General features: G+C 37.3%; 1 protein-coding gene across 1 annotated transcript in view; it reads right to left on the reverse strand.

Moving 5' to 3' along the window:
* The window catches only part of LOC134723782 (tetraspanin-18-like), a 39,896-nt gene extending 15,023 nt beyond the window's left edge, over positions 1-24,873 (reverse strand). Inside the window, exon 1 of the mRNA XM_063587331.1 lies at positions 24,732-24,873. Coding sequence (XP_063443401.1) covers positions 24,732-24,791 — 60 coding nt within the window. The 5' untranslated portion in view covers positions 24,792-24,873. The remainder of the gene's footprint in view (positions 1-24,731) is intronic.
* Positions 24,874-27,691: the final 2,818 nt, after the last annotated feature.

The following is a 27,691-nucleotide window of genomic DNA, read 5'->3' on the forward strand; positions in this document are numbered from 1 at the left end:
GCTCAAAATTCGAAAAAAATGTCCACAAAATGGGGGTAGGGTCGGCCTATTCCAGGAGTTCTAGAGAAAAATAATGAGGGGTGTCACGGGGTATGACTATATAGGTCTTGTAGAAGAGAAACAGGCGCTTCATTTGCACTAGGTTTCGAAGGGCGCTATGTTCAAAAATCTGAAACTAGAGCTCAAAATTCGTAAAAAATGTCAAAAAAATGGGGGTAGGGTCGGCCTATTCCAGGAGTTCTAGAGAAAAATAATAAGGGGTGTCACGGTGTATGACTATATAGGTCTTGTAGAGGAGAAACAAGCGCTTCTTTTGCATTAGGTATCGAAGGGCGCTATGTTCAAAAATCTGAAACTAGAGCTCAAAATTCGAAAAAAATGTCCACAAAATGGGGGTAGGGTCGGCCTATTCCAGGAGTTCTAGAGAAAAATAATGAGGGGTGTCACGGGGTATGACTATATAGGTCTTGTAGAAGAGAAACAGGCGCTTCATTTGCACTAGGTTTCGAAGGGCGCTATGTTCAAAAATCTGAAACTAGAGCTCAAAATTCGTAAAAAATGTCAAAAAAATGGGGGTAGGGTCGGCCTATTCCAGGAGTTCTAGAGAAAAATAATAAGGGGTGTCACGGTGTATGACTATATAGGTCTTGTAGAGGAGAAACAAACGCTTCTTTTGCATTAGGTATCGAAGGGCGCTATGTTCAAAAATCTGAAACTAGAGCTCAAAATTCGAAAAAAATGTCCACAAAATGGGGGTAGGGTCGGCCTATTCCAGGAGTTCTAGAGAAAAATAATGAGGGGTGTCACGGGGTATGACTATATAGGTCTTGTAGAAGAGAAACAGGCGCTTCATTTGCACTAGGTTTCGAAGGGCGCTATGTTCAAAAATCTGAAACTAGAGCTCAAAATTCGTAAAAAATGTCAAAAAAATGGGGGTAGGGTCGGCCTATTCCAGGAGTTCTAGAGAAAAATAATAAGGGGTGTCACGGTGTATGACTATATAGGTCTTGTAGAGGAGAAACAAGCGCTTCTTTTGCATTAGGTATCGAAGGGCGCTATGTTCAAAAATCTGAAACTAGAGCTCAAAATTCGAAAAAAATGTCCACAAAATGGGGGTAGGGTCGGCCTATTCCAGGAGTTCTAGAGAAAAATAATGAGGGGTGTCACGGGGTATGACTATATAGGTCTTGTAGAAGAGAAACAGGCGCTTCATTTGCACTAGGTTTCGAAGGGCGCTATGTTCAAAAATCTGAAACTAGAGCTCAAAATTCGTAAAAAATGTCAAAAAAATGGGGGTAGGGTCGGCCTATTCCAGGAGTTCTAGAGAAAAATAATAAGGGGTGTCACGGTGTATGACTATATAGGTCTTGTAGAGGAGAAACAAGCGCTTCTTTTGCATTAGGTATCGAAGGGCGCTATGTTCAAAAATCTGAAACTAGAGCTCAAAATTCGAAAAAAATGTCCACAAAATGGGGGTAGGGTCGGCCTATTCCAGGAGTTCTAGAGAAAAATAATGAGGGGTGTCACGGGGTATGACTATATAGGTCTTGTAGAAGAGAAACAGGCGCTTCATTTGCACTAGGTTTCGAAGGGCGCTATGTTCAAAAATCTGAAACTAGAGCTCAAAATTCGTAAAAAATGTCAAAAAAATGGGGGTAGGGTCGGCCTATTCCAGGAGTTCTAGAGAAAAATAATAAGGGGTGTCACGGTGTATGACTATATAGGTCTTGTAGAGGAGAAACAAGCGCTTCTTTTGCATTAGGTATCGAAGGGCGCTATGTTCAAAAATCTGAAACTAGAGCTCAAAATTCGAAAAAAATGTCCAAAAAATGGGGGTAGGGTCGGCCTATTCCAGGAGTTCTAGAGAAAAATAATAAGGGGTGTCACGGTGTATGACTATATAGGTCTTGTAGAGGAGAAACAAGCGCTTCTTTTGCATTAGGTATCGAAGGGCGCTATGTTCAAAAATCTGAAACAAGATCTCAAAATGCGAAAAAAATGTCAAAAAAATGGGGGTAGGGTCGGCCTATTCCAGGAGTTCTATAGAAAAATAATGGGGGGTGTCACGGGATATGACTATATAGGTCTTGTAGAGGAGAAACAGGCCCTTCTTTTGCGCTAGGTATCAAAGGGCGCTATGTTAAAAAATCTGAAACTAGAGCTCAAAATTTGAAAAAAATGTCCAAAAATTAGGGGGGTCGGCCTATTCCAGGGCTTCTAGAGAAAAATAATGAGGGGTGTCACGGGGTATGACTATATAGGTCTTGTAGAGGAGAAACAGGCGCTTCTTTTGCGCTAGGTATCGAAGGGCACTATGTTCAAAAATCTGAAACTAGAGCTCAGAATTTGAAAAAAATGTCAAAAAATTAGGAGGGTCGGCCTATTCTAGGACTTCTAGAGAAAAATAATGAGGGGTGTCACGGGGTATGACTATATAGGTCTTGTAGAGGAGAAACAGGCGCTTCTTTTGCGCTAGGTATCGAAGGGCACTATGTTCAAAATCTGAAACTAGAGCTCAAAATTCGAAAAAAATGTCAAAAAAATGGGGGTAGGGCCGGCCTATTCCAGGAGTTCTAGAGAAAAATAATGAGGGGTGTCACGGGGTATGACTATATAGGTCTTGTAGAGGAGAAACAGGCACTTCTTTTGCACTAGGTACCAAAGGGTGTTATGTTCAAAAATCTGAAACTAGATCTCAAAATGCGAAAAAAATGTCAAAAAAATGGGGGTAGGGTCGGCCTATTCCAGGAGTTCTAGAGAAAAATAATGGGGGGTGTCACGGGATATGACTATATAGGTCTTGTAGAGGTGAAACAGGCCCTTCTTTTGCGCTAGGTATCAAAGGGCGCTATGTTCAAAAATCTGAAACTAGAGCTCAAAATTTGAAAAAAATGTCCAAAAATTAGGGGGGTCGGCCTATTCCAGGGCTTCTAGAGAAAAATAATGAGGGGTGTCACGAGGAAAGACTATATAGGTCTTGTAGAGGAGAAACAGGCGCTTCTTTTGCACTAGGTATCGAAGGGCGCTATGTTCAAAAATCTGAAACTAGAGCTCAGAATTTGAAAAAAATGTCAAAAAATTAGGAGGGTCGGCCTATTCTAGGACTTCTAGAGAAAAATAATGAGGGGTGTCACGGGGTATGACTATATAGGTCTTGTAGAGGAGAAACAGGCGCTTCTTTTGTGCTAGGTATCGAAGGGCACTATGTTCAAAAATCTGAAACTAGAGCTCAAAATTCGAAAAAAATGTCAAAAAAATGGGGGTAGGGCCGGCCTATTCCAGGAGTTCTAGAGAAAAATAATGAGGGGTGTCACGGGGTATGACTATATAGGTCTTGTAGAGGAGAAACATGTTCTTCTTTTGCGCTAGGTATCAAAGGGTGCTATGTTCAAAAATCTGAAACTAGAGCTCAAAACTTGAAAAAAAAATGTCAAAAAATTAGGGGGGGTCAGACAGCAGCGGCATAACACAAAAAAAGTCATCATAAATACCAGACGCGCGTTTCATATACAAAGACTCATTAGTGACGTTCGAATCAAAATAATGCTTGAAAGGCCAAAATAAAGGATGAAGTTGAAGAACATTGAGAACATAACATTCCTAGCAGTTTTGCCAAATACAGGTAAGGCAGTCTATTCCTGGTGTAGAAAAACCTTAGTTTTTTCAAAAATTCAAAGCGATGTTAATTTATACGATTATATCAATGATAAGCAAAGTCAACACAAGTGCTGACTACTGGGCTGGTGATACCTTCGGGGAAACAAATCTATACCAGCAGTGGGATCGACTCAGTGGTTGCATTTTAAGTTTTAACTCATCATAGAGACCAGTATTTAAATTTTATATTTACGCCAGACGTGCATTTCGTCTACAATATATCAGTGAATTCCTGTGAAGGGAAAACAGGCGCATCGTTTGCGTAAGACTTCAAAGGGTGCTATGTTCAATTTTGTCGAAAGGAACTAAACAAATTTAATAAAAAACTCAACTGTCAGCCAAGAACGCGAAAAAAACCAACATATCATAGTCAGCAAAGACTTATTTTCAATTTCTTGTCATATACAGTCATAATTTCCCCATCCGAATAACATGATAAAAGAGTTTGTAAAATCTGTTATGTAAATACTGATAAAAAGAATGCTGATTACTGGCTGATTTTCTTTTTCAAGGGTATGTCGAAAAGAAAACGACGAAGATAAAAGAACTTTAGTGCGAATGCCAGCCAATTGGAATTGAAATTAAAAAAACACTCTTTATTTTTTTCTGATATAATTTGTCAAAATAGAACTAGTTAAACACTATTTAAATATCACATGAGTTTGATCAATAACTATCAACTCGATAAGTTATTATCTGCACATGCAGCTCCTGTACCCTTACACAGCAAAACATGTGTTTCATCCTCATTGTTTTCAACACTTTAAATAACCAAGTTTATAAAGTTATGTGATTGACACCTTGAAATAGGTCCTCCACAACTCATAACAGCAGCAAGATGGCAGATTATCAGCATGAGAGAGGCAGGAATGTCGCTGTGACAATTACACGTATTGTCGGTCATCACTTTTCCACTATAAGTCGTTTAGAGAATAAAAATTAGGCAATACACGATATAAAAGACTATCCGAGATAAAAAAAAAAAAAAAAAAAAAGACCCCCTAGGCCACCTGCAAAGGAAAATCAAGCATGATGAAGCTTAGTCAGAAAGAAACCCATTGCATACAATACAATCCTAAAAAGAGAGAGATGGGCATACAGAACCCTTTTAACAATAATTGTTCGAGATTGAATCATCTCTACTGGTTATTGTGCGATAAGACCATTTCAGACGTTTGCTTACGAACAGACACACAGTGTATCCGTATCCAATGTAGTGCAGAGCTCGCCAAAATTGGAAATTAGCATCGTGGAGGAAGATCCAATGTGCAAATGGAATTCGGATCATCTTCCTTGGCCTGATCGTAGCCCGGATTTAAACCATATCGAGCATATTTGGGACACTAATGGGCGGAAAGTGCACAAAAGGACAGACCAGTTCAAATACATCATGAAATAAACAATGCCCTTCATCAGAAAGAATCAAAGGACGTTTAGATGCGGTAATTCGTTTGATTGGAGGCTGCGCACAAAGTACTAATTCTTTGGCGTATAAAGATTAACCATGATGCGAACAATCATCTTAAGATTAATTTTGAAATACCTGACATTGTAAAGTCGACTACAGTAAAAGTTGAAAAATGCAGATTTTGTACAAAAAACACTACATTTTGGTATTAAAATTGTGGTTGCCAATGTTATCATAAACTATGTTTCAATAATATCATACACATATTTTATTATATTTCATCCAAAAAAAGAGGCTGATTTTTCAAGTTTTATAAAATCTAGGTGTTGCAATACTTTTTTCCATGTGTATATATAATCCATCCGTGCGTAAAATGGGTCCATTAGGGTTGTTAACTAAGCGTCTTTTTGAAATAAGTCACTCGCCTATTGCAAATAAGCGGTCGATGCTCAACATAAGAATACAACGACTCGCAACTATGTGAGTTTAAGAACATGGGTTGTTAACTATGCACTATGTAACCGACTTCATCTAGTCAGCCGTTAAACAAACCTCATCTTCACAAAAGTACAAATCGGTATAGATATCTCTTTAGAAAAGTTTGTTAAACGGATAAAATATTTCGACGTAAATTCGAGAAACGATGCTTGATCGTTGTTCGTTTCAGTGAAACTTGGATTACAGTTCTGTTTCAACAGAATAAAGAATTCACGTTTATTCTTCGATTCATTTATGTTTTACTTGCCAATATGACTAAGTGCCGCCCAAGACCAAGAAGTTGTGATGATCCAGGTTGCTTTTCATACCATATTCAAGTCAAGCATTTTCATAAAACTATGGACGGAAAAGATTACCGAATTCAACAACAAAGAGATCAAAGTACTATGTATAAAACACTGCTTTGATGTCTACTCTATCGACAAATGATCGATCCCGTAAGATTTGAGGAAACTCGAGTTTTTCTCGACCACTGAGAACATACCATGATGGGGAAGGTGAACAAATACTTTATGGCCAAATATATTCGCACTTGCGTGATTGGTACTTTAGATGATCTCATTAACAAACAAAAACACCACCAAACAGAGATCGACTTAGGACATGTGGCCGCAACTTATAAGAAATATGAAAGATAATAAGGTGAAGTGTAACTTGTATGCAGACATACTCACTATACAGCAGGGTCAGTTCCGCGTGATTACTAATTCCAGAATTTTAACAATGAGGAAAAACAGGGTTCCCGAACTTCTAAATACTGCGTATCGCATCAATAATCGTATACTTGGGTGATGTAAATGATCTCTTGGAGGAATGGAAAGGTATTCTCAGTCATTTATTTCTTGGTTCAAACAATAAGACATGGAGTCACAACCTCTATTTTGAAACACAAAGGTTCGTGGTTCCATCTCCGTTTCTGGGAGACAATTTCTGGGACCACATTTTCGGCTCTTCCTTCACACCATTTGCGAGTATTATCTTCTGGAACAACGATAGTCTGTCGGAAGGATACGCCACTGATCACGTGTTAAAAGAGAGTCATACCACTTGCACGTAAAAGACAACTTGATAGCTTCCAAAAAAGAGCAGGCTAATGGCGCTACAAGGCAGCACTCGCACAATAAAAGTAGAAAGGGGTATGATTAATTTAACTCATAATAACTTGTTTCCAAAATAACTATGCTTAACCTGACATCTCTAGAAGGTCTATATTCTTGATGATTCTCCAAGACTGTAAAGGTTATGAGAATGTAAAGGTTACTACTTGTAACCAATGATTCAGCGGTTTTCTCTGATAAATCAGAGTAACTACTATGAATATATGCTGCATTCTATAAAAAAAGAGATGTCGACGTGCATCAATTTCATTGGCGTGCCGGTACTATTGAGAGGATTGACTTGCGGGTACACATTGTCTGTAGGTGAAATTATGATATGAATTGGTGTATTAGAGGCAGTAACATGGCTACCTTAAAAAACGATAGTATTGACGGGTGAGTTATAAATAGATGATTGTGAGGATTGAATACAAAAAATCTAATTTGACGGATTTCTTAATCTTAACGAACTATACTGATTTGTTTGCTAAATCTCTTCCACCACCTTTTTATACGAGCAATCTTCTGCAATTTTATCATGATGACCTATATAAATATCATTTGTTTGTGAGTATGAATCTAAAATTTCTCAATTTTTATATCGAAACTATCCAGTGATGTATCCAAAATTCTTCTAAAGTCTTGTAAGTGCTCGTTCTTTTCCGGAACAAATGGCTTTAAGCTTTGTATTACTTTTCCTTTCTTAAAATAGAAATAAAGGACTTCTAAACTATGTGAGAGATGTATTAATCATAGAAAGATGTCAAAGTGACGTGACATTACATTGAGTGCGGCACATAGTAAACGCCATGTGTGTGGTATTTACGAGAGGTATGAGTATGATGCAACGTATTACCCTCAATTTTCAAGGTTTCGATATCTACTCTAGTTTGTCTCAACACATCTCACTCCGTGAATCTATTCAATTTCTCTTTCTTGTTCTTCTTATTTTGCTTACCAAACATTCATCACCTGGATCTCAGCTGCCTTTTTATTTTCGTGAAGTTAACAAATCAATGGTTCTGCATGTTTGAATTTGTGGTCATACTTGTCCAGCTTGTTCATTATTTTTTCTCACGTTCTTTTATTGCTGCATCATATTCTATTTGCATCCATTTTATATCCGTTTCATACGTGCTTTTGAATGAACCAACATTTCATTACAGCATCCGAAATGGCCCTCAGAGCTTTCAGGATGGTGATATTGTGGTCATTCATGTTCCAGTATCTGAAGAAACTACACTTGATCGTCCCTTTTTATCAATGACCCTTTCTGTTGTTATTTTCCCCGAAAAGTGTTATTCAAGTTGGATGACCGTTTCCGATGGATTTGGGCTCTTTTTGGTGAGTCGTCCAAGTTCGTCCCAAAGATGTACCATTGGCGATAATCTGAAGACAATACTGGCCACGTCAACAGTCGAATGGGATTATTCTCCAAAACCCCATTAAAATGTGTTTACAACGGGCGTTTTCTGTTAAAAATGTAGTTTAACGATGCTTTCGGAGAGACGGGAGAACTAGTGGAGCCAGAATTTCGTTCCTATACCTTTTTTCATTTAGGTTTCCTTTACTAATTGTCAGATCGGGGCTTTCCTGGTAGGTTATCCATCCCATACCATTAATTCGCCACCCTAAAGCCAATTTGTTTCCTGTACGTACGCATCAAAAGGCATGCCTTGCACCTGCGGCAGACCATGTCTCTGCCATCGATAAATGTCAAGTTGAATTTGGATTCAGCAGCAAAAAGGATTAGTCTCCATGAAAGTCTACTAGTATGTCATCGAATCTGTACCCTCTCCATTTAACTCGCGACATCCTTCGATTCTGCGTAAGGATAGGTCACTTCAACGAACGACGAACTCTTAGGCTGCCTAGATGAAGACGGTTACAAACTGTTTGCGCATATAGCCTATTTTTGCTTCTTCCATGAGTTTCTCCAAATCGACTACGGAGATGAATAATACGGATTTGCCAATCTTCACATAACTTCGTTTCACGTGAGTTGCAACCTCGGGGACGTTAAAATGTTGTACCAGTATCTCTAAGACGATTCTTTAGCGCCTTTCAAAGTCATTCTAGAGACATTGAATAGTGCTCGATACATTTAATGATCAAAAGGACAACTCCGTTCCATCTCTATAAAGGTAAATGGTTGAAAAAATGCGTATTTGTTTGAAATCGGAAAATAGCGTAAAGTTATCTTCGAATTTAAAAAAAATACTAAATGATCATGAATAGATTATTCAGGTCATTAGTTTTAATCGTGAAAATATTACAAACTAATATATTAAATATATTTTACTTAAAAAGCAAAGTAATGTTTCTTTTTTTATATATACACATGGAAAAAAGTATTGCAAAATATTGATTTTTTAAAACTTGAATAATCAGCCTTTTATTTTGGATGGAATATGAAAACATATTTGTAAAATAATATTGAAACATAGTTTATGAAAACATTGGCATTTTAACGAACAAAAATGTTTGAAAAAAAAATATTTATGTAACCACAATTCTAAAACCAAAATGAGGTGTTTTTTTGTACAAAAAACTGCATTTTACAACTTTTACTGTAGTCGAACTTTACAATGTCAGACATTTCAAAATTATTCTTAAGATGATTGTTCACATCATGGTTAATCTTTATACGCCAAAGAAATAGTACTTTGTGCGCAGTCCTATTTAAACGGTCAACCGCCACTTAACGTATTATGATTTCTGCCATAAATCGACTAATTTGTTGCTTAGGTAGCAGCAATCATTTCTGATGAAGGGCATTGTTTATTTCATCACGTGTTTGGACTGGGGTGTCCTTTTGTGCAAATTACGCCCAATGGTGTCCCATACATCCTTGATATGGTTCAAATCCGGGCTATGATTGGACCAAGGAAGATAAACAGAATTCTATTTGAACAATGGATCTTCCTCCACGATGCTTATTTCCAATTTTGGCGAGCTCTGCACTACATTGGATACGGATAACTGTGTGTCTGTTCGTAAGCAAACGTCCCTGAAATGGTCTTATCGCACAATAACCAGAAGGGATGATTCAATCTCGAACAATTTTGTTAAAAGGCTGCTGTATGTCCACCTCTCTCTTTTAAGGATTATATTTTATGCAATGGGTTTCTTTCTGACTAAGCTTCATCATGCTTGATTTTCCTTAGCAGGTGGCATAGGGGGTCTTTTTGATCTCAGATAGTCTTTTATATCGTGTTATAGTGGAAAAGTGATGACCGACAATACGTAAAGTTGTCACAGCGACATTCCTGCCTCTCTCATGCTGATAATCTGCCATCTTGCTGCGGTTAAGAGTTGTGGAGGACATATTTCAAGGTGTCAATCACATAACTTTATAAACTTGATTATTTAAAGTGTTGAAAACAATGAGGATAAAAACACATGTTTTGCTGTGTACGGGTACAGTAACTGCATGTGCAGATAAGAACTTATCGAGTCGATAATTATTGATCAAACTCAGGTGATATTTAAATAGTGTTTAACAAGTGTTTAACAAGTTCTATTTTAACAAATTAAATCAGAAAAAAATAAAGAGTGTTTATTTAATTTCAAATCCAATTTGGTTATATTCCAGCTGGCATTCGCACTAAAGTTCTTTCATCTTCGTCGTTTTCTTTTCGACATACCCTTGAAAAAGAAAATCAGCCAGTAATCAGCATTTGTTATCAGTATTAACATAACACATTTTACAAAATACTTTTTTCCATGTGTATACATCTATTTTTATCAGACAACACCCGCACGTGGACGAGGGTACTTATACCGTCTTTAAGGTTGTGGCGCTTGTATTGTCATTGATAAAGTTACCCTGTCTGTATGTAGTTTTACTATCATACTTTTTAACAATGCGGTACTCTTTGCTGATTTTGGTTATCTGGTACAAAACCTCTGATATGAAAAAACTGTTGAAAGAATAAAAAGTAGACTGTCTATTAAGTCTGTAAGTGTATATAGAACTTTAGGTTAAATACCAGCTGGCATTCGCACTAACGTTCTTTTATCTTCGTCGGTTTCTTTTCGACATACCCTTGAAAAAGAAAATCAGCCAGTAATCAGCATTCTTTTTATCAGTATTTACATAACACATTTTACAAACTCTTTTATCGTGTTATTCGGGTGGGGAAATTATGACTTTACATGACAAGATTTGAAAATTAGTTTTTACTGACTCTGATATGTTGTTTTTTTTTTGTTTTCGCGTTCTTGTCTGACAATTGAGTTTTTCCTTAAATTGTTTTAGTTACTTTCGACAAAATTGAACATAGCACCTTTTGAAGTCTGACGCAAACGATGCGCCTATTTTCCCTTCACAGGACATTCACTGATATATTGTAGACGAAACGCGCGTCTGGCGTAAATACAAAATTAAAATACTGGTATCTATGATGAGTTAAAACTTAAAATGCAACCACTGAGTCGATGCCACTGCTGGTAGATATTTATTGCCCCGAGGGTATCACCATCCCAGTAGTTGGCACTTGTGTTGACTTGGCTTATCATTAATACAATGCCGTATTTGGCAAAACCTTTTCAACTTTTGATCTTCAGGTCTGTATAACTTTGTACCTTTTTCACTTTAGATCTTTTATATCTTGGAGTTATGTATTCGGGTTTAGTTTTCTGTAATTAGTTAATACCTCAGTTTCTTTATGTTAACTCTTTCATATACATTTGATAAAATTTACTGTTTGCAATAGCATGAATTGTTCTATATAATAAGAATGTTCTTATCCCGGGCATAAAAACAATGCCGTATTTGGCGAAACCTTTTCAACTTTTGATCTTCAGTGCTGTACAACTTTGTACTTTTTTCACTTTCGATCTTTTATATCTGGGCGTCACTGTTGATTTTTGTGTGGACAAGGCGCGTTTTTGGCGTATTGAATTTTAAACCTGATGCTTTTTGTTATCTATTAATCATGTTTTTCTTTGTCTAATATGTTCTCCTATTTATCTGTATTGTAGTCCTGTAATTTTATGTTGTCATCTCAATGTTATATTAAACTTTGCCATTAAAGTGCGAGGTTTGGCATGCCACAAAACCAGGTTCAACCCACCACTTTCATTCCCCTTTAAAAGTGTCCTGTACCAAGTCAGGAAGATGGCCATTGTTATATTATTGTTCGTTTATGTGTGTGTTGCATTTTAACGTTGAGTCGTTTGTTTTTTCTCTTATTTTTGAGATATTGAGATAAGACGTGGCACGGTACTTGTCTATCCCAAATTCATGTATTTGGTTTTCATGTTATATTTGTTATTCTCGTGGTGTTTTGTCTGATGCTTGGTCCGTTTCTGTGTGTGTTACGTTTCGGTGTTATGTCGTTGTTCTCCTCTTATATTTAATGCGTTTCTTTCGGTTTTAGTTTGATACCCCGATTTTGTTTTTTGTCCATGGATTTATCAGTTTTGAACAGCAGTTTACTACTGTTGCCTTTATTTATAAAGTAACACCGCTTTGAATTTTTGAAAAAGCTAAGGTTTTTCTTCACCAGGAATAAACTGTCTGTATTTGGCAAAACTGCTAGGAATGTTTGGTTCTCAATGATCTTCAACTTCGTTCTTTATTTTGGCCTTTCAACCATTATTTTGATTCGAGCGTCACTAATGAGTCTTTTGTAGATGAAACGCGCGTCTGGTATTTATGATGAGTTTTTTTTTGTTATGCCGCTGCTGGCTGACCCCCCTAATTTTTGGACATTTTTTTCAAATTTTGAGGTCTAGTTTCAGATTTTTGAACATAGCGCCCTTCGATACCTAGTGCAAAAGAAGCGCCTGTTTCTCCTATACAAGACTTATATAGTCATGCCCCGTGACACCCCTCATTATTTTTCTCTAGAAGTCCTAGAATAGGCCGACCCTCCTAATTTTTTGACATTTTTTTCAAATTCTGAGCTCTAGTTTCAGATTTTTGAACATAGCGCCCTTCGATACCTGTGCAAAAGAAGCGCATGTTTCTCCTCTACAAGACCTATATAGTCATACCCCGTGACACCCCCCATTATTTTTCTCTAGAACTCCTGGAATAGGCCGGCCCTACCCCCATTTTTTTGACATTTTTTTCGCATTTTGAGATCTAGTTTCAGATTTTTAAACATAGCGCCCTTTGGCACCTAGTGCAAAAGAAGTGCCTGTTTCTCCTCTACAAGACCTATATAGTCATACCCCGTGACACCCCTCATTATTTTTCTCTAGAACTCCTGGAATAGGCCGGCCCTACCCCCATTTTTTTGACATTTTTTTCGAATTTTGAGCTCTAGTTTCAGATTTTTGAACATAGTGCCCTTCGATACCTAGCGCAAAAGAAGCGCCTGTTTCTCCTCTACTAAACCTATATAGTCATACCCCGTGACACTCCTCATTATTTTTCTCTAGAACTCCTGGAATAGGCCGGCCCTACCCCCATTTTTTTGACATTTTTTTCGAATTTTGAGCTCTAGTTTCAGATTTTTGAACATAGCGCCCTTCGATACCTAGTGCAAAAGAAGCGCCTGTTTCTCCTCTACAAGACCTATATAGTCATTCCCCGTGACACCCCTCATTATTTTTCTCTAGAAGCCCTGGAATAGGCCGACCCCCCTAATTTTTGGACATTTTTTTCAAATTTTGAGCTCTAGTTTCAGATTTTTGAACATAGCGCCCTTTGATACCTAGCGCAAAAGAAGGGCCTGTTTCACCTCTACAAGACCTATATAGTCATATCCCGTGACACCCCCATTATTTTTCTCTAGAACTCCTGGAATAGGCCGACCCTACCCCCATTTTTTTGACATTTTTTTCGCATTTTGAGATCTAGTTTCAGATTTTTGAACATAGCGCCCTTTGGTACCTAGTGCAAAAGAAGTGCCTGTTTCTCCTCTACAAGACCTATATAGTCATACCCCGTGACACCCCTCATTATTTTTCTCTAGAACTCCTGGAATAGGCCGGCCCTACCCCCATTTTTTTGACATTTTTTTCGAATTTTGAGCTCTAGTTTCAGATTTTTTAACATAGTGCCCTTCGATACCTAGCACAAAAGAAGCGCCTGTTTCCCCTCTACAAGACCTATATAGTCATACCCCGTGACACCCCTCATTGTTTTTCTCTAGAAGTCCTAGAATAGGCCGACCCTCCTAATTTTTTGACATTTTTTTCAAATTCTGAGCTCTAGTTTCAGATTTTTGAACATAGCGCCCTTCGATACCTAGTGCAAAAGAAGCGCCTGTTTCTCCTCTACAAGACCTATATAGTCATTCCCCGTGACACCCCTCATTATTTTTCTCTAGAAGCCCTGGAATAGGCCGACCCCCCTAATTTTTGGACATTTTTTTCAAATTTTGAGCTCTAGTTTCAGATTTTTGAACATAGCGCCCTTTGATACCTAGCGCAAAAGAAGGGCCTGTTTCACCTCTACAAGACCTATATAGTCATATCCCGTGACACCCCCCATTATTTTTCTCTAGAACTCCTGGAATAGGCCGACCCTATCCCCATTTTTTTTACATTTTTTTCGCATTTTGAGATCTAGTTTCAGATTTTTGAACATAGCGCCCTTTGGCACCTAGTGCAAAAGAAGTGCCTGTTTCTCCTCTACAAGACCTATATAGTCATACCCCGTGACACCCCTCATTATTTTTCTCTAGAACTCCTGGAATAGGCCGGCCTACCCCCATTTTTTTGACATTTTTTTCGAATTTTGAGCTCTAGTTTCAGATTTTTGAACATAGTGCCCTTCGATACCTAGCGCAAAAGAAGCGCCTGTTTCTCCTCTACTAAACCTATATAGTCATACCCCGTGACACCCCTCATTATTTTTCTCTAGAACTCCTGGAATAGGCCGGCCCTACCCCCATTTTTTTGACATTTTTTTCGAATTTTGAGCTCTAGTTTCAGATTTTTGAACATAGTGCCCTTCGATACCTAGCACAAAAGAAGCGCCTGTTTCTCCTCTACAAGACCTATATAGTCATACCCCGTGACACCCCTCATTATTTTTCTCTAGAAGTCCTAGAATAGGCCGACCCTCCTAATTTTTTGACATTTTTTTCAAATTTTGAGCTCTAGTTTCAGATTTTTGAACATAGCGCCCTTTGATACCTAGCGCAAAAGAAGGGCCTGTTTCACCTCTACAAGACCTATATAGTCATATCCCGTGACACCCCCCATTATTTTTCTCTAGAACTCCTGGAATAGGCCGACCCTATCCCCATTTTTTTTACATTTTTTTCGCATTTTGAGATCTAGTTTCAGATTTTTGAACATAGCGCCCTTTGGCACCTAGTGCAAAAGAAGTGCCTGTTTCTCCTCTACAAGACCTATATAGTCATACCCCGTGACACCCCTCATTATTTTTCTCTAGAACTCCTGGAATAGGCCGGCCTACCCCCATTTTTTTGACATTTTTTTCGAATTTTGAGCTCTAGTTTCAGATTTTTGAACATAGTGCCCTTCGATACCTAGCGCAAAAGAAGCGCCTGTTTCTCCTCTACTAAACCTATATAGTCATACCCCGTGACACCCCTCATTATTTTTCTCTAGAACTCCTGGAATAGGCCGGCCCTACCCCCATTTTTTTGACATTTTTTTCGAATTTTGAGCTCTAGTTTCAGATTTTTGAACATAGTGCCCTTCGATACCTAGCACAAAAGAAGCGCCTGTTTCTCCTCTACAAGACCTATATAGTCATACCCCGTGACACCCCTCATTATTTTTCTCTAGAAGTCCTAGAATAGGCCGACCCTCCTAATTTTTTGACATTTTTTTCAAATTCTGAGCTCTAGTTTCAGATTTTTGAACATAGCGCCCTTCGATACCTAGTGCAAAAGAAGCGCCTGTTTCTCCTCTACAAGACCTATATAGTCATTTCCCGTGACACCCCTCATTATTTTTCTCTAGAAGCCCTGGAATAGGCCGACCCCCCTAATTTTTGGACATTTTTTTCGCATTTTGAGATCTAGTTTCAGATTTTTGAACATAACACCCTTTGGTACCTAGTGCAAAAGAAGTGCCTGTTTCTCCTCTACAAGACCTATATAGTCATACCCCGTGACACCCCTCATTATTTTTCTCTAGAACTCCTGGAATAGGCCGGCCCTACCCCCATTTTTTTGACATTTTTTTCGAATTTTGAGCTCTAGTTTCAGATTTTGAACATAGTGCCCTTCGATACCTAGCGCAAAAGAAGCGCCTGTTTCTCCTCTACAAGACCTATATAGTCATACCCCGTGACACCCCTCATTATTTTTCTCTAGAAGTCCTAGAATAGGCCGACCCTCCTAATTTTTTGACATTTTTTTCAAATTCTGAGCTCTAGTTTCAGATTTTTGAACATAGTGCCCTTCGATACCTAGCGCAAAAGAAGCGCCTGTTTCTCCTCTACAAGACCTATATAGTCATACCCCGTGACACCCCTCATTATTTTTCTCTAGAAGCCCTGGAATAGGCCGACCCCCCTAATTTTTGGACATTTTTTTCAAATTTTGAGCTCTAGTTTCAGATTTTTTAACATAGCGCCCTTTGATACCTAGCGCAAAAGAAGTGCCTGTTTCTCCTCTACAAGACCTATATAGTCATATCCCGTGACACCCCCCATTATTTTTCTATAGAACTCCTGGAATAGGCCGACCCTACCCCCATTTTTTTGACATTTTTTTCGCATTTTGAGATCTAGTTTCAGATTTTTGAACATAACACCCTTTGGTACCTAGTGCAAAAGAAGTGCCTGTTTCTCCTCTACAAGACCTATATAGTCATACCCCGTGACACCCCTCATTATTTTTCTCTAGAACTCCTGGAATAGGCCGGCCCTACCCCCATTTTTTTGACATTTTTTTCGAATTTTGAGCTCTAGTTTCAGATTTTGAACATAGTGCCCTTCGATACCTAGCGCAAAAGAAGCGCCTGTTTCTCCTCTACAAGACCTATATAGTCATACCCCGTGACACCCCTCATTATTTTTCTCTAGAAGTCCTAGAATAGGCCGACCCTCCTAATTTTTTGACATTTTTTTCAAATTCTGAGCTCTAGTTTCAGATTTTTGAACATAGTGCCCTTCGATACCTAGCGCAAAAGAAGCGCCTGTTTCTCCTCTACAAGACCTATATAGTCATACCCCGTGACACCCCTCATTATTTTTCTCTAGAAGCCCTGGAATAGGCCGACCCCCCTAATTTTTGGACATTTTTTTCAAATTTTGAGCTCTAGTTTCAGATTTTTTAACATAGCGCCCTTTGATACCTAGCGCAAAAGAAGGGCCTGTTTCACCTCTACAAGACCTATATAGTCATATCCCGTGACACCCCCCATTATTTTTCTATAGAACTCCTGGAATAGGCCAACCCTACCCCCATTTTTTTGACATTTTTTTCGCATTTTGAGATCTAGTTTCAGATTTTTGAACATAACACCCTTTGGTACCTAGTGCAAAAGAAGTGCCTGTTTCTCCTCTACAAGACCTATATAGTCATACCCCGTGACACCCCTCATTATTTTTCTCTAGAACTCCTGGAATAGGCCGGCCCTACCCCCATTTTTTTGACATTTTTTTCGAATTTTGAGCTCTAGTTTCAGATTTTGAACATAGTGCCCTTCGATACCTAGCGCAAAAGAAGCGCCTGTTTCTCCTCTACAAGACCTATATAGTCATACCCCGTGACACCCCTCATTATTTTTCTCTAGAAGTCCTAGAATAGGCCGACCCTCCTAATTTTTTGACATTTTTTTCAAATTCTGAGCTCTAGTTTCAGATTTTTGAACATAGTGCCCTTCGATACCTAGCGCAAAAGAAGCGCCTGTTTCTCCTCTACAAGACCTATATAGTCATACCCCGTGACACCCCTCATTATTTTTCTCTAGAAGCCCTGGAATAGGCCGACCCCCCTAATTTTTGGACATTTTTTTCAAATTTTGAGCTCTAGTTTCAGATTTTTTAACATAGCGCCCTTTGATACCTAGCGCAAAAGAAGGGCCTGTTTCACCTCTACAAGACCTATATAGTCATATCCCGTGACACCCCCCATTATTTTTCTATAGAACTCCTGGAATAGGCCAACCCTACCCCCATTTTTTTGACATTTTTTTCGCATTTTGAGATCTAGTTTCAGATTTTTGAACATAACACCCTTTGGTACCTAGTGCAAAAGAAGTGCCTGTTTCTCCTCTACAAGACCTATATAGTCATACCCCGTGACACCCCTCATTATTTTTCTCTAGAACTCCTGGAATAGGCCGGCCCTACCCCCATTTTTTTGACATTTTTTTCGAATTTTGAGCTCTAGTTTCAGATTTTGAACATAGTGCCCTTCGATACCTAGCGCAAAAGAAGCGCCTGTTTCTCCTCTACAAGACCTATATAGTCATACCCCGTGACACCCCTCATTATTTTTCTCTAGAAGTCCTAGAATAGGCCGACCCTCCTAATTTTTTGACATTTTTTTCAAATTCTGAGCTCTAGTTTCAGATTTTTGAACATAGTGCCCTTCGATACCTAGCGCAAAAGAAGCGCCTGTTTCTCCTCTACAAGACCTATATAGTCATACCCCGTGACACCCCTCATTATTTTTCTCTAGAAGCCCTGGAATAGGCCGACCCCCCTAATTTTTGGACATTTTTTTCAAATTTTGAGCTCTAGTTTCAGATTTTTTAATATAGCGCCCTTTGATACCTAGCGCAAAAGAAGGGCCTGTTTCACCTCTACAAGACCTATATAGTCATATCCCGTGACACCCCCCATTATTTTTCTATAGAACTCCTGGAATAGGCCGACCCTACCCCCATTTTTTTGACATTTTTTTCGCATTTTGAGATCTAGTTTCAGATTTTTGAACATAACACCCTTTGGTACCTAGTGCAAAAGAAGTGCCTGTTTCTCCTCTACAAGACCTATATAGTCATACCCCGTGACACCCCTCATTATTTTTCTCTAGAACTCCTGGAATAGGCCGGCCCTACCCCCATTTTTTTGACATTTTTTTCGAATTTTGAGCTCTAGTTTCAGATTTTGAACATAGTGCCCTTCGATACCTAGCGCAAAAGAAGCGCCTGTTTCTCCTCTACAAGACCTATATAGTCATACCCCGTGACACCCCTCATTATTTTTCTCTAGAAGTCCTAGAATAGGCCGACCCTCCTAATTTTTTGACATTTTTTTCAAATTCTGAGCTCTAGTTTCAGATTTTTAAACATAGTGCCCTTCGATACCTAGCGCAAAAGAAGCGCCTGTTTCTCCTCTACAAGACCTATATAGTCATACCCCGTGACACCCCTCATTATTTTTCTCTAGAAGCCCTGGAATAGGCCGACCCCCCTAATTTTTGGACATTTTTTTCAAATTTTGAGCTCTAGTTTCAGATTTTTTAATATAGCGCCCTTTGATACCTAGCGCAAAAGAAGGGCCTGTTTCACCTCTACAAGACCTATATAGTCATATCCCGTGACACCCCCCATTATTTTTCTATAGAACTCCTGGAATAGGCCGACCCTACCCCCATTTTTTTGACATTTTTTTCGCATTTTGAGATCTAGTTTCAGATTTTTGAACATAACACCCTTTGGTACCTAGTGCAAAAGAAGTGCCTGTTTCTCCTCTACAAGACCTATATAGTCATACCCCGTGACACCCCTCATTATTTTTCTCTAGAACTCCTGGAATAGGCCGGCCCTACCCCCATTTTTTTGACATTTTTTTCGAATTTTGAGCTCTAGTTTCAGATTTTGAACATAGTGCCCTTCGATACCTAGCGCAAAAGAAGCGCCTGTTTCTCCTCTACAAGACCTATATAGTCATACCCCGTGACACCCCTCATTATTTTTCTCTAGAAGTCCTAGAATAGGCCGACCCTCCTAATTTTTTGACATTTTTTTCAAATTCTGAGCTCTAGTTTCAGATTTTTGAACATAGTGCCCTTCGATACCTAGCGCAAAAGAAGCGCCTGTTTCTCCTCTACAAGACCTATATAGTCATACCCCGTGACACCCCTCATTATTTTTCTCTAGAAGCCCTGGAATAGGCCGACCCCCCTAATTTTTGGACATTTTTTTCAAATTTTGAGCTCTAGTTTCAGATTTTTTAATATAGCGCCCTTTGATACCTAGCGCAAAAGAAGGGCCTGTTTCACCTCTACAAGACCTATATAGTCATACCCCGTGACACCCCTCATTATTTTTCTCTAGAACTCCTGGAATAGGCCGGCCCTACCCCCATTTTTTTGACATTTTTTTCGAATTTTGAGCTCTAGTTTCAGATTTTGAACATAGTGCCCTTCGATACCTAGCGCAAAAGAAGCGCCTGTTTCTCCTCTACAAGACCTATATAGTCATACCCCGTGACACCCCTCATTATTTTTCTCTAGAAGTCCTAGAATAGGCCGACCCTCCTAATTTTTTGACATTTTTTTCAAATTCTGAGCTCTAGTTTCAGATTTTTGAACATAGTGCCCTTCGATACCTAGCGCAAAAGAAGCGCCTGTTTCTCCTCTACAAGACCTATATAGTCATACCCCGTGACACCCCTCATTATTTTTCTCTAGAAGCCCTGGAATAGGCCGACCCCCCTAATTTTTGGACATTTTTTTCAAATTTTGAGCTCTAGTTTCAGATTTTTTAATATAGCGCCCTTTGATACCTAGCGCAAAAGAAGGGCCTGTTTCACCTCTACAAGACCTATATAGTCATATCCCGTGACACCCCCCATTATTTTTCTATAGAACTCCTGGAATAGGCCGACCCTACCCCCATTTTTTTGACATTTTTTTCGCATTTTGAGATCTAGTTTCAGATTTTTGAACATAACACCCTTTGGTACCTAGTGCAAAAGAAGTGCCTGTTTCTCCTCTACAAGACCTATATAGTCATACCCCGTGACACCCCTCATTATTTTTCTCTAGAACTCCTGGAATAGGCCGGCCCTACCCCCATTTTTTTGACATTTTTTTCGAATTTTGAGCTCTAGTTTCAGATTTTGAACATAGTGCCCTTCGATACCTAGCGCAAAAGAAGCGCCTGTTTCTCCTCTACAAGACCTATATAGTCATACCCCGTGACACCCCTCATTATTTTTCTCTAGAAGTCCTAGAATAGGCCGACCCTCCTAATTTTTTGACATTTTTTTCAAATTCTGAGCTCTAGTTTCAGATTTTTGAACATAGTGCCCTTCGATACCTAGCGCAAAAGAAGCGCCTGTTTCTCCTCTACAAGACCTATATAGTCATACCCCGTGACACCCCTCATTATTTTTCTCTAGAAGCCCTGGAATAGGCCGACCCCCCTAATTTTTGGACATTTTTTTCAAATTTTGAGCTCTAGTTTCAGATTTTTTAATATAGCGCCCTTTGATACCTAGCGCAAAAGAAGGGCCTGTTTCACCTCTACAAGACCTATATAGTCATATCCCGTGACACCCCCCATTATTTTTCTATAGAACTCCTGGAATAGGCCGACCCTACCCCCATTTTTTTGACATTTTTTTCGCATTTTGAGATCTAGTTTCAGATTTTTGAACATAACACCCTTTGGTACCTAGTGCAAAAGAAGTGCCTGTTTCTCCTCTACAAGACCTATATAGTCATACCCCGTGACACCCCTCATTATTTTTCTCTAGAACTCCTGGAATAGGCCGGCCCTACCCCCATTTTTTTGACATTTTTTTCGAATTTTGAGCTCTAGTTTCAGATTTTGAACATAGTGCCCTTCGATACCTAGCGCAAAAGAAGCGCCTGTTTCTCCTCTACATGACCTATATAGTCATACCCCGTGACACCCCTCATTATTTTTCTCTAGAAGTCCTAGAATAGGCCGACCCTCCTAATTTTTTGACATTTTTTTCAAATTCTGAGCTCTAGTTTCAGATTTTTGAACATAGCGCCCTTCGATACCTAGTGCAAAAGAAGCGCCTGTTTCTCCTCTACAAGACCTATATAGTCATTCCCCGTGACACCCCTCATTATTTTTCTCTAGAAGCCCTGGAATAGGCCGACCCCCCCTAATTTTTGGACATTTTTTTCAAATTTTGAGCTCTAGTCTAGTTTAAACAATGACATAAAAGGTGCTATAATTTACAGGGTAGGACTACTTTTACATACGTTCTAAATTGAAGAGGGTGCATAGGTGGCCCTACACCTACAAATAATCTGTGATAAAAGCAGAGTTATTGTGGTACTGAATATTAGCGTAACAAGTTATGCGACTTGTTAAATCAATAGATTGGATAAAAACCATTTCAAAATTGAGTTAAAATTGCTATATTTTAACTGATTTTTTGCCTTTTTGAATATTTTTTTATTTAACGGCCGTTGTTGTCTTATTCTGTTTTTTGGTTTCTCGATATATCGCCTTATTGTTCGCTGACTTATTGTTCGCTAGCTATTGTTCGCTAGCTTCAGCCTGGTATTAAATATTCAAAATCTAAAAATGTGCCATACATTTCATTCCTTTTCGAAGTTTCGACTACTTGAGGGTTTATTAATCGATCTCATAACTGGCAATGTGTTTAATATTGAATAAATGATCGAAAACGCAGTTGTATATTTTTTGCTGTTCAAAGTATTTGACGGCAATTTGTCTCCTGTTCAACCATGGAATCCTTATTTCTTTTCTTTTCAAAACACATTTTAATTCGGAAGTCAACATTTCTCTAGCTGATTCGAATTTAACAAGTTTATTTTTGTTATTTTCATAGTTTTAATTTAAAAGAACAGGCTCCACTCCTGAAATCAGTGGCGTAGCCAGAGTTAAATTGACGTGTATGCTCAACTTCGCCGAGCGTAGGCTCAATCCCTTACGTAAATAACTTAATTCTTATTTGGCTTTCTAATATGGTTTGATCATACATAAATTTAAACATGATCAAATTATATAAAAAGTTAACACTAAATGGGTTTCACAATTGTCATCAGATTGAATTTACAGCTCTTAAGTCAAAAATGTAAGCGCTTCGGTGATTTCATAGTTTAAATACTAGTATACATTTTTTGCATAATATATGTTTATATCTTATGAAAATTTAAAGATTGGTAAAATATCAAACCACGGCATGTAACAAAGGATTTAAATTGGTTCTATCTGTATTTTGGGCCTTTTCGGTTTAACGTTTATATGCGTACCATATTTTAATTTGGTGTCTTGGTGACACCCTGTACGAAAAGTTATATTTTCTCAGGCGCTACCTGTTATAATGAATTTTGCAGTCAAAATATTTGTTTTGTTAAGGTTTATGTACCCTTCTGTAGACAATTTTTAAACGAACTTTTCAAACTTCAATTGTATCAAAACTATAGATATAATGAATAATAGAGATAGGCCATTTCGTACATATTACAAGGGGCAATTTGATGCAAACTATTATTTTTTACTGTGCCATTGCATTTAATAGAAAAAGAGGACTTTGTGGCAAGATTTTTATAGAAAATCCACAGTCTGTATCCTTGTACTCTCATATTTGGCAATTTGATGACTGATAAATATAGGATTATTGCATGCAGTGCTAGCATTGATTTCCTTAAAACAAGTTTATAAATGTAGTAGTTGGTTAAAACAAATATAAATATGGCCAAAATCAAGTACACCATTTAGGGTGCGCTCGACTTTAGCGACTCAGCACGAGGTGTTTTGGAATTTACAGGCTGCTTATAACTTTTTGTAAAAAAAACCCACTAGCACATCATAGAAAATCAAGTGAGTAATTTATGTTTCAAATTTTATAACAAAAATCTCTGTATTAAAGGCTGTGGATTTTCTATAGAAATCTTGATTTATTTGCCACAAAGTCCTCTTTCTCTATCAAATGCAACGAAACAGTAAAAAATAATGGTTTGCATCAAGTTTCCCCTTGGAATATGTACTATGTCTTTTATTCATTATATCTGTAGTTTTAGTACAATTGAGGTTTGAAAAATTCGTACAAAAATGGCTACAGAAGGGTACATAAACATTAATCACAGTTCTGACGTGTTTTCCGCAACTAAAAAAGTATATGTTTTCCACAACATTATCTTTACATTGAAGCTATTTCTATTATTTTGCATACTCGATTGAACCAAGTGTTATTCCATTCCTGTTGGCAAGATAAATGCACTTGATATTCTAGACAATGAATTGTCTTTCTAATTTTTAATGTTGACATACGATTGATGATTGATCGATTTTTGGTGGTATATGTGTTTAAAGTCACCGTTGTCACGTTTTGATGGCTGCTGTCCTTTTGCGCCATTTACTGTTTTTCAGGGGTATCAAATTTTATTTTCCAAATGTATCAATTGCGCCAATATTCGGAACTCATTTGCGCCAATTTACACACCTCTAGTATCATAAATAAAATGATTAATATATACGTATTCTAAATTTTGGTTTAATTTATCATATGTTCGGAGATATTTCACCATGAAGATGATCATCTGGAGAAAAATGACTTCAAATGCATTATACAATTCATGTACAGAGAGAGAAGATAATGTATTGCTTTGCTGAATATTAACACAAAATATGCAAAAAGAGAAGATTGTGTTTAAGGCACATATATTGATTAATCAGTGTTTTGTTCCCAACATGCGTATGGTCTTTATTATTTTTAGGAAATATTATCGACTGTTTTATGAACTTCAATGTTCTTGTTTTGGACAATAAAGTGAAGTTACAAGCTACTACATACATTAAATTGGGAAGTACCCATGCAGCAGCAGTAAGAAGAAGATATGTTTTAGAAAGGAATCGTTTGCCGTGTAAACTGTCGGTTCCCAATCCGAACAAAGAAATATGGAAGTCATTTTCCTTCTACTTGGCGTTGTGGCGCAAAAGGACGCATTTTTTTGGAGAAATCGGATCTATCCCGTTTTGATATACCGTGGCGGCCAGTTTTGTTTTTATTTATTTGGTTGAGAAAGCCGGAGTGCCTGTTAAGAACCACCAACCACCAACATTCTCCAGGAGAACAGTCAATTAAGATCAAAGTTGAACTAACCAGCTACGAGCAGGGTTTGAAAGTAAGACATCAGTGTTGTTAAACTACTAATTGCTGTAGATCAGTTACTAAGATTTTTGGTCACCGATGATCTAGGAATGTATCGTTAATTTCAACTTACAACAAATGTTATATTGAGAACGATAAGGAACACCATTCCAGCTGTACCAAAGATATTCATGATGAGGAGCAACGTTACTCTATTTTATACAGGCTTCGACTGTTTCTTCTACGTTCATTCAGTGTTATCTGAAATTGAAATAAAATTAGCATTGGGTCACTGTGAACTGTATGCTATAGAATTTGAGGATGGTGACAGAAGTTATGCACTGAGATCTCTAATTTTACCGTGAATTATTGTTTGAAATTGCATCTTGAGGGAACATTTCTTTTTTAGGTTAGGAAAAGAGGTAAATCGTCTCGTACAATACATTTATTATCAGTAGAAAGAAATCACCATTAAAATAGAACATACATCATTATTTATAGTTGGGGTTGTACACCCTACCCTCCCCGTACAGAATAGTTAATAAAACAAATTCCCTGCAGCAATCCTTTTTTCCGCACTAGGTACATAGTGAAGCTCAGTATAGCTGAAGTATAGAATAAAATCACCATTGGTATTCTACAGCAGATTGCACAAAAAAAAAGATTCTACACATTGAAATGGTTAATTTAAAACTAAGTCATTGAAAATTTCGATGTTAATGGGTTTTGAAAAGCCAAATTATACATATTTTAGTAGTTGTAGGTTTATACATCTACATGTATATTACTAGTAAGTGGATAGAGTTTTTTCATTCAAACCAAATGATAAGAACGACACACATAGAATTGAAAATTGGCTACATATCAATCAATGAGACTGCATAACAACGACTGTATTCGGCAATATAGACAATAATCAGGGTAAATAACCCCACATATATATATATATTATCACAGAAGCTTATACATTAAAATCAAGTATCGATTACTATAGATTTTCCCCCATGTTCACAAGTGTAATATTTACAACAAATTTCATTTTAAGATTTGTGCTTGATAGTGTCTTTTTGTCTGCTCAGTTGAAAAGTCATATTTGATGAGATACCTGAAAATTGTATGCATTTTTAAGTTCATATATGAAAGACTACGAATGTAAATTTAACAGTATATACCATTAGTATTTACGTTTTTATATAGCCGTTACATATAAATCAAAACAGTTGACAGTGTGTATTGATTATATTGGAAAAGCCATAAATACAAAATTCTGTTCATTTTCATGCTGCAAAACGTCTAAATATAAAGACTGATTCAAACAAAGTCGAGTTTTCATATTTTATATTTGTATACGATATATCAACAAATATTATTCAATATATCCCCAATGTTTATTATTTGCATAGAAACTAGTAACTTACCTGTAAGGTAAATAATCATAAGAACACCTAGTATTTTCACTCATCTTCACATATAGTGCATTTTTATCAGATAAAAAGTTGTTTATAAAGTAGTTTGATTAATGTCCCAGGTATGTATAGCACTTTAATGGATATTTACCCGTTACATTTTTAATATTGGTGTTAGAAATACACACGTTATAGGTGTGTATACTATTTAAATATTTATTAAGGTCACTGGTCAGTGACCGATATAAGTTATACATATAAACAGTTGTCTTTTTTTCATCATAAACTCTTTGAAATTCAATGCTCGTTTTTCTCAAACGATAATATAGTTGCACAAACATCTTTGCACAAAGTAACATTCATAACTATGCATTCAAAGGGCCATCGGAAAAGGTAATCTTTTATAAGACCTGAAAACAAATTTTTGAAGTAGAAACATGTACTACACAAAGCCAATTTTGTTTCACATATTGTTCATCTGTTTTTGGTTTTCTCCTTGTAGACGAGTTATCAATATTGGGACCAAATGTGTTACTTATGATTTCGGCCATGCTTTTCAAATTATTTGTTATTTGAATTTCCACCTCCAACTTTGGTGGCCATTCGGTTGATAACTACAATGTGAAGGTGTTAAGATTCCTATTTTTGTGTAAATGTTATAGGTATTATATATTTTGAAATTGTAATTCAAAAATATGTAGTGTAACACACACTACAAATTACAGTATTGATGAGCATTGGTGGTGGATTGCGAGCACGTAAAGGTAATTTATCAACACTTTATTGGGTGCCTTGCCCTATCAGGCTGTTTCCACTATGTATTGTTCGTTGTTGATTGTCTTCGGGTTTTTTTCCTGAGAAGTCGGAGTTTTGACGGCTGATGAGGTTTATACTGTATTTTTCATTTGTAATTCAAGTTCTACGATCCTGTTATGGGTAATATAAATATTGGACATCAGAGGAACTTCGCGTAATAGGTTAGGAAATATTAGAATTGCACATTGAAATATTTGTTATCAAATTACAATATCATATTTTTATATGAAAACGATCAGCTTAAGTTTTTTTTAATGATTTTTACCTTTTTCGGCTGCACATTTGAATAGCTCATTTAGTAGGGTTAAAGAACATTTGATAGTATTAGATTTTTTTTATCTGGTTATGGTAAAATGCATTTGTTGCTGTTGAATAAGAAATAGTGAAGAATTAAAGACGACATATTGCATTAGATTTCATATAACGCTTTACAAAATTTAGACAATCTGTTAAAAAAGTAATACGCGATAAATATTTTTATTTAAAAAGTAACTGCTTTAAAAAAAAAATATTGTTAAAAAAGGTATTCATGCATTGTCTTTATGTTTGATCCATCTCTTGTTGGCATTCTTTCTCTTATTATTCGAATGATCTAGATCAGCAGATATCTGGCGACACATGCAAAATGATGCTATAACTGCCGTCATCTACAAAAACAAACAAAACAGAAATATAACTGTTATCATGTAAACAAACAAAACATTGTCTACCTTCAGTGCTAACTGTTCTATCTACAAAAGAGTTATTATGATTTTCATATTTCAGTGATTCTGTATTGATCATGTTTCATTGGTTGTCTTGGGTTAAATCTAAATGTCCTTATTTTGCTAACATTTGGCGTTGTTAGAAGATCTTTGTTAATCTTTATAAA

This window comes from Mytilus trossulus, chromosome 6, assembly GCF_036588685.1.
Source record: "Mytilus trossulus isolate FHL-02 chromosome 6, PNRI_Mtr1.1.1.hap1, whole genome shotgun sequence".
Classification (NCBI taxonomy): domain Eukaryota; kingdom Metazoa; phylum Mollusca; class Bivalvia; order Mytilida; family Mytilidae; genus Mytilus; species Mytilus trossulus.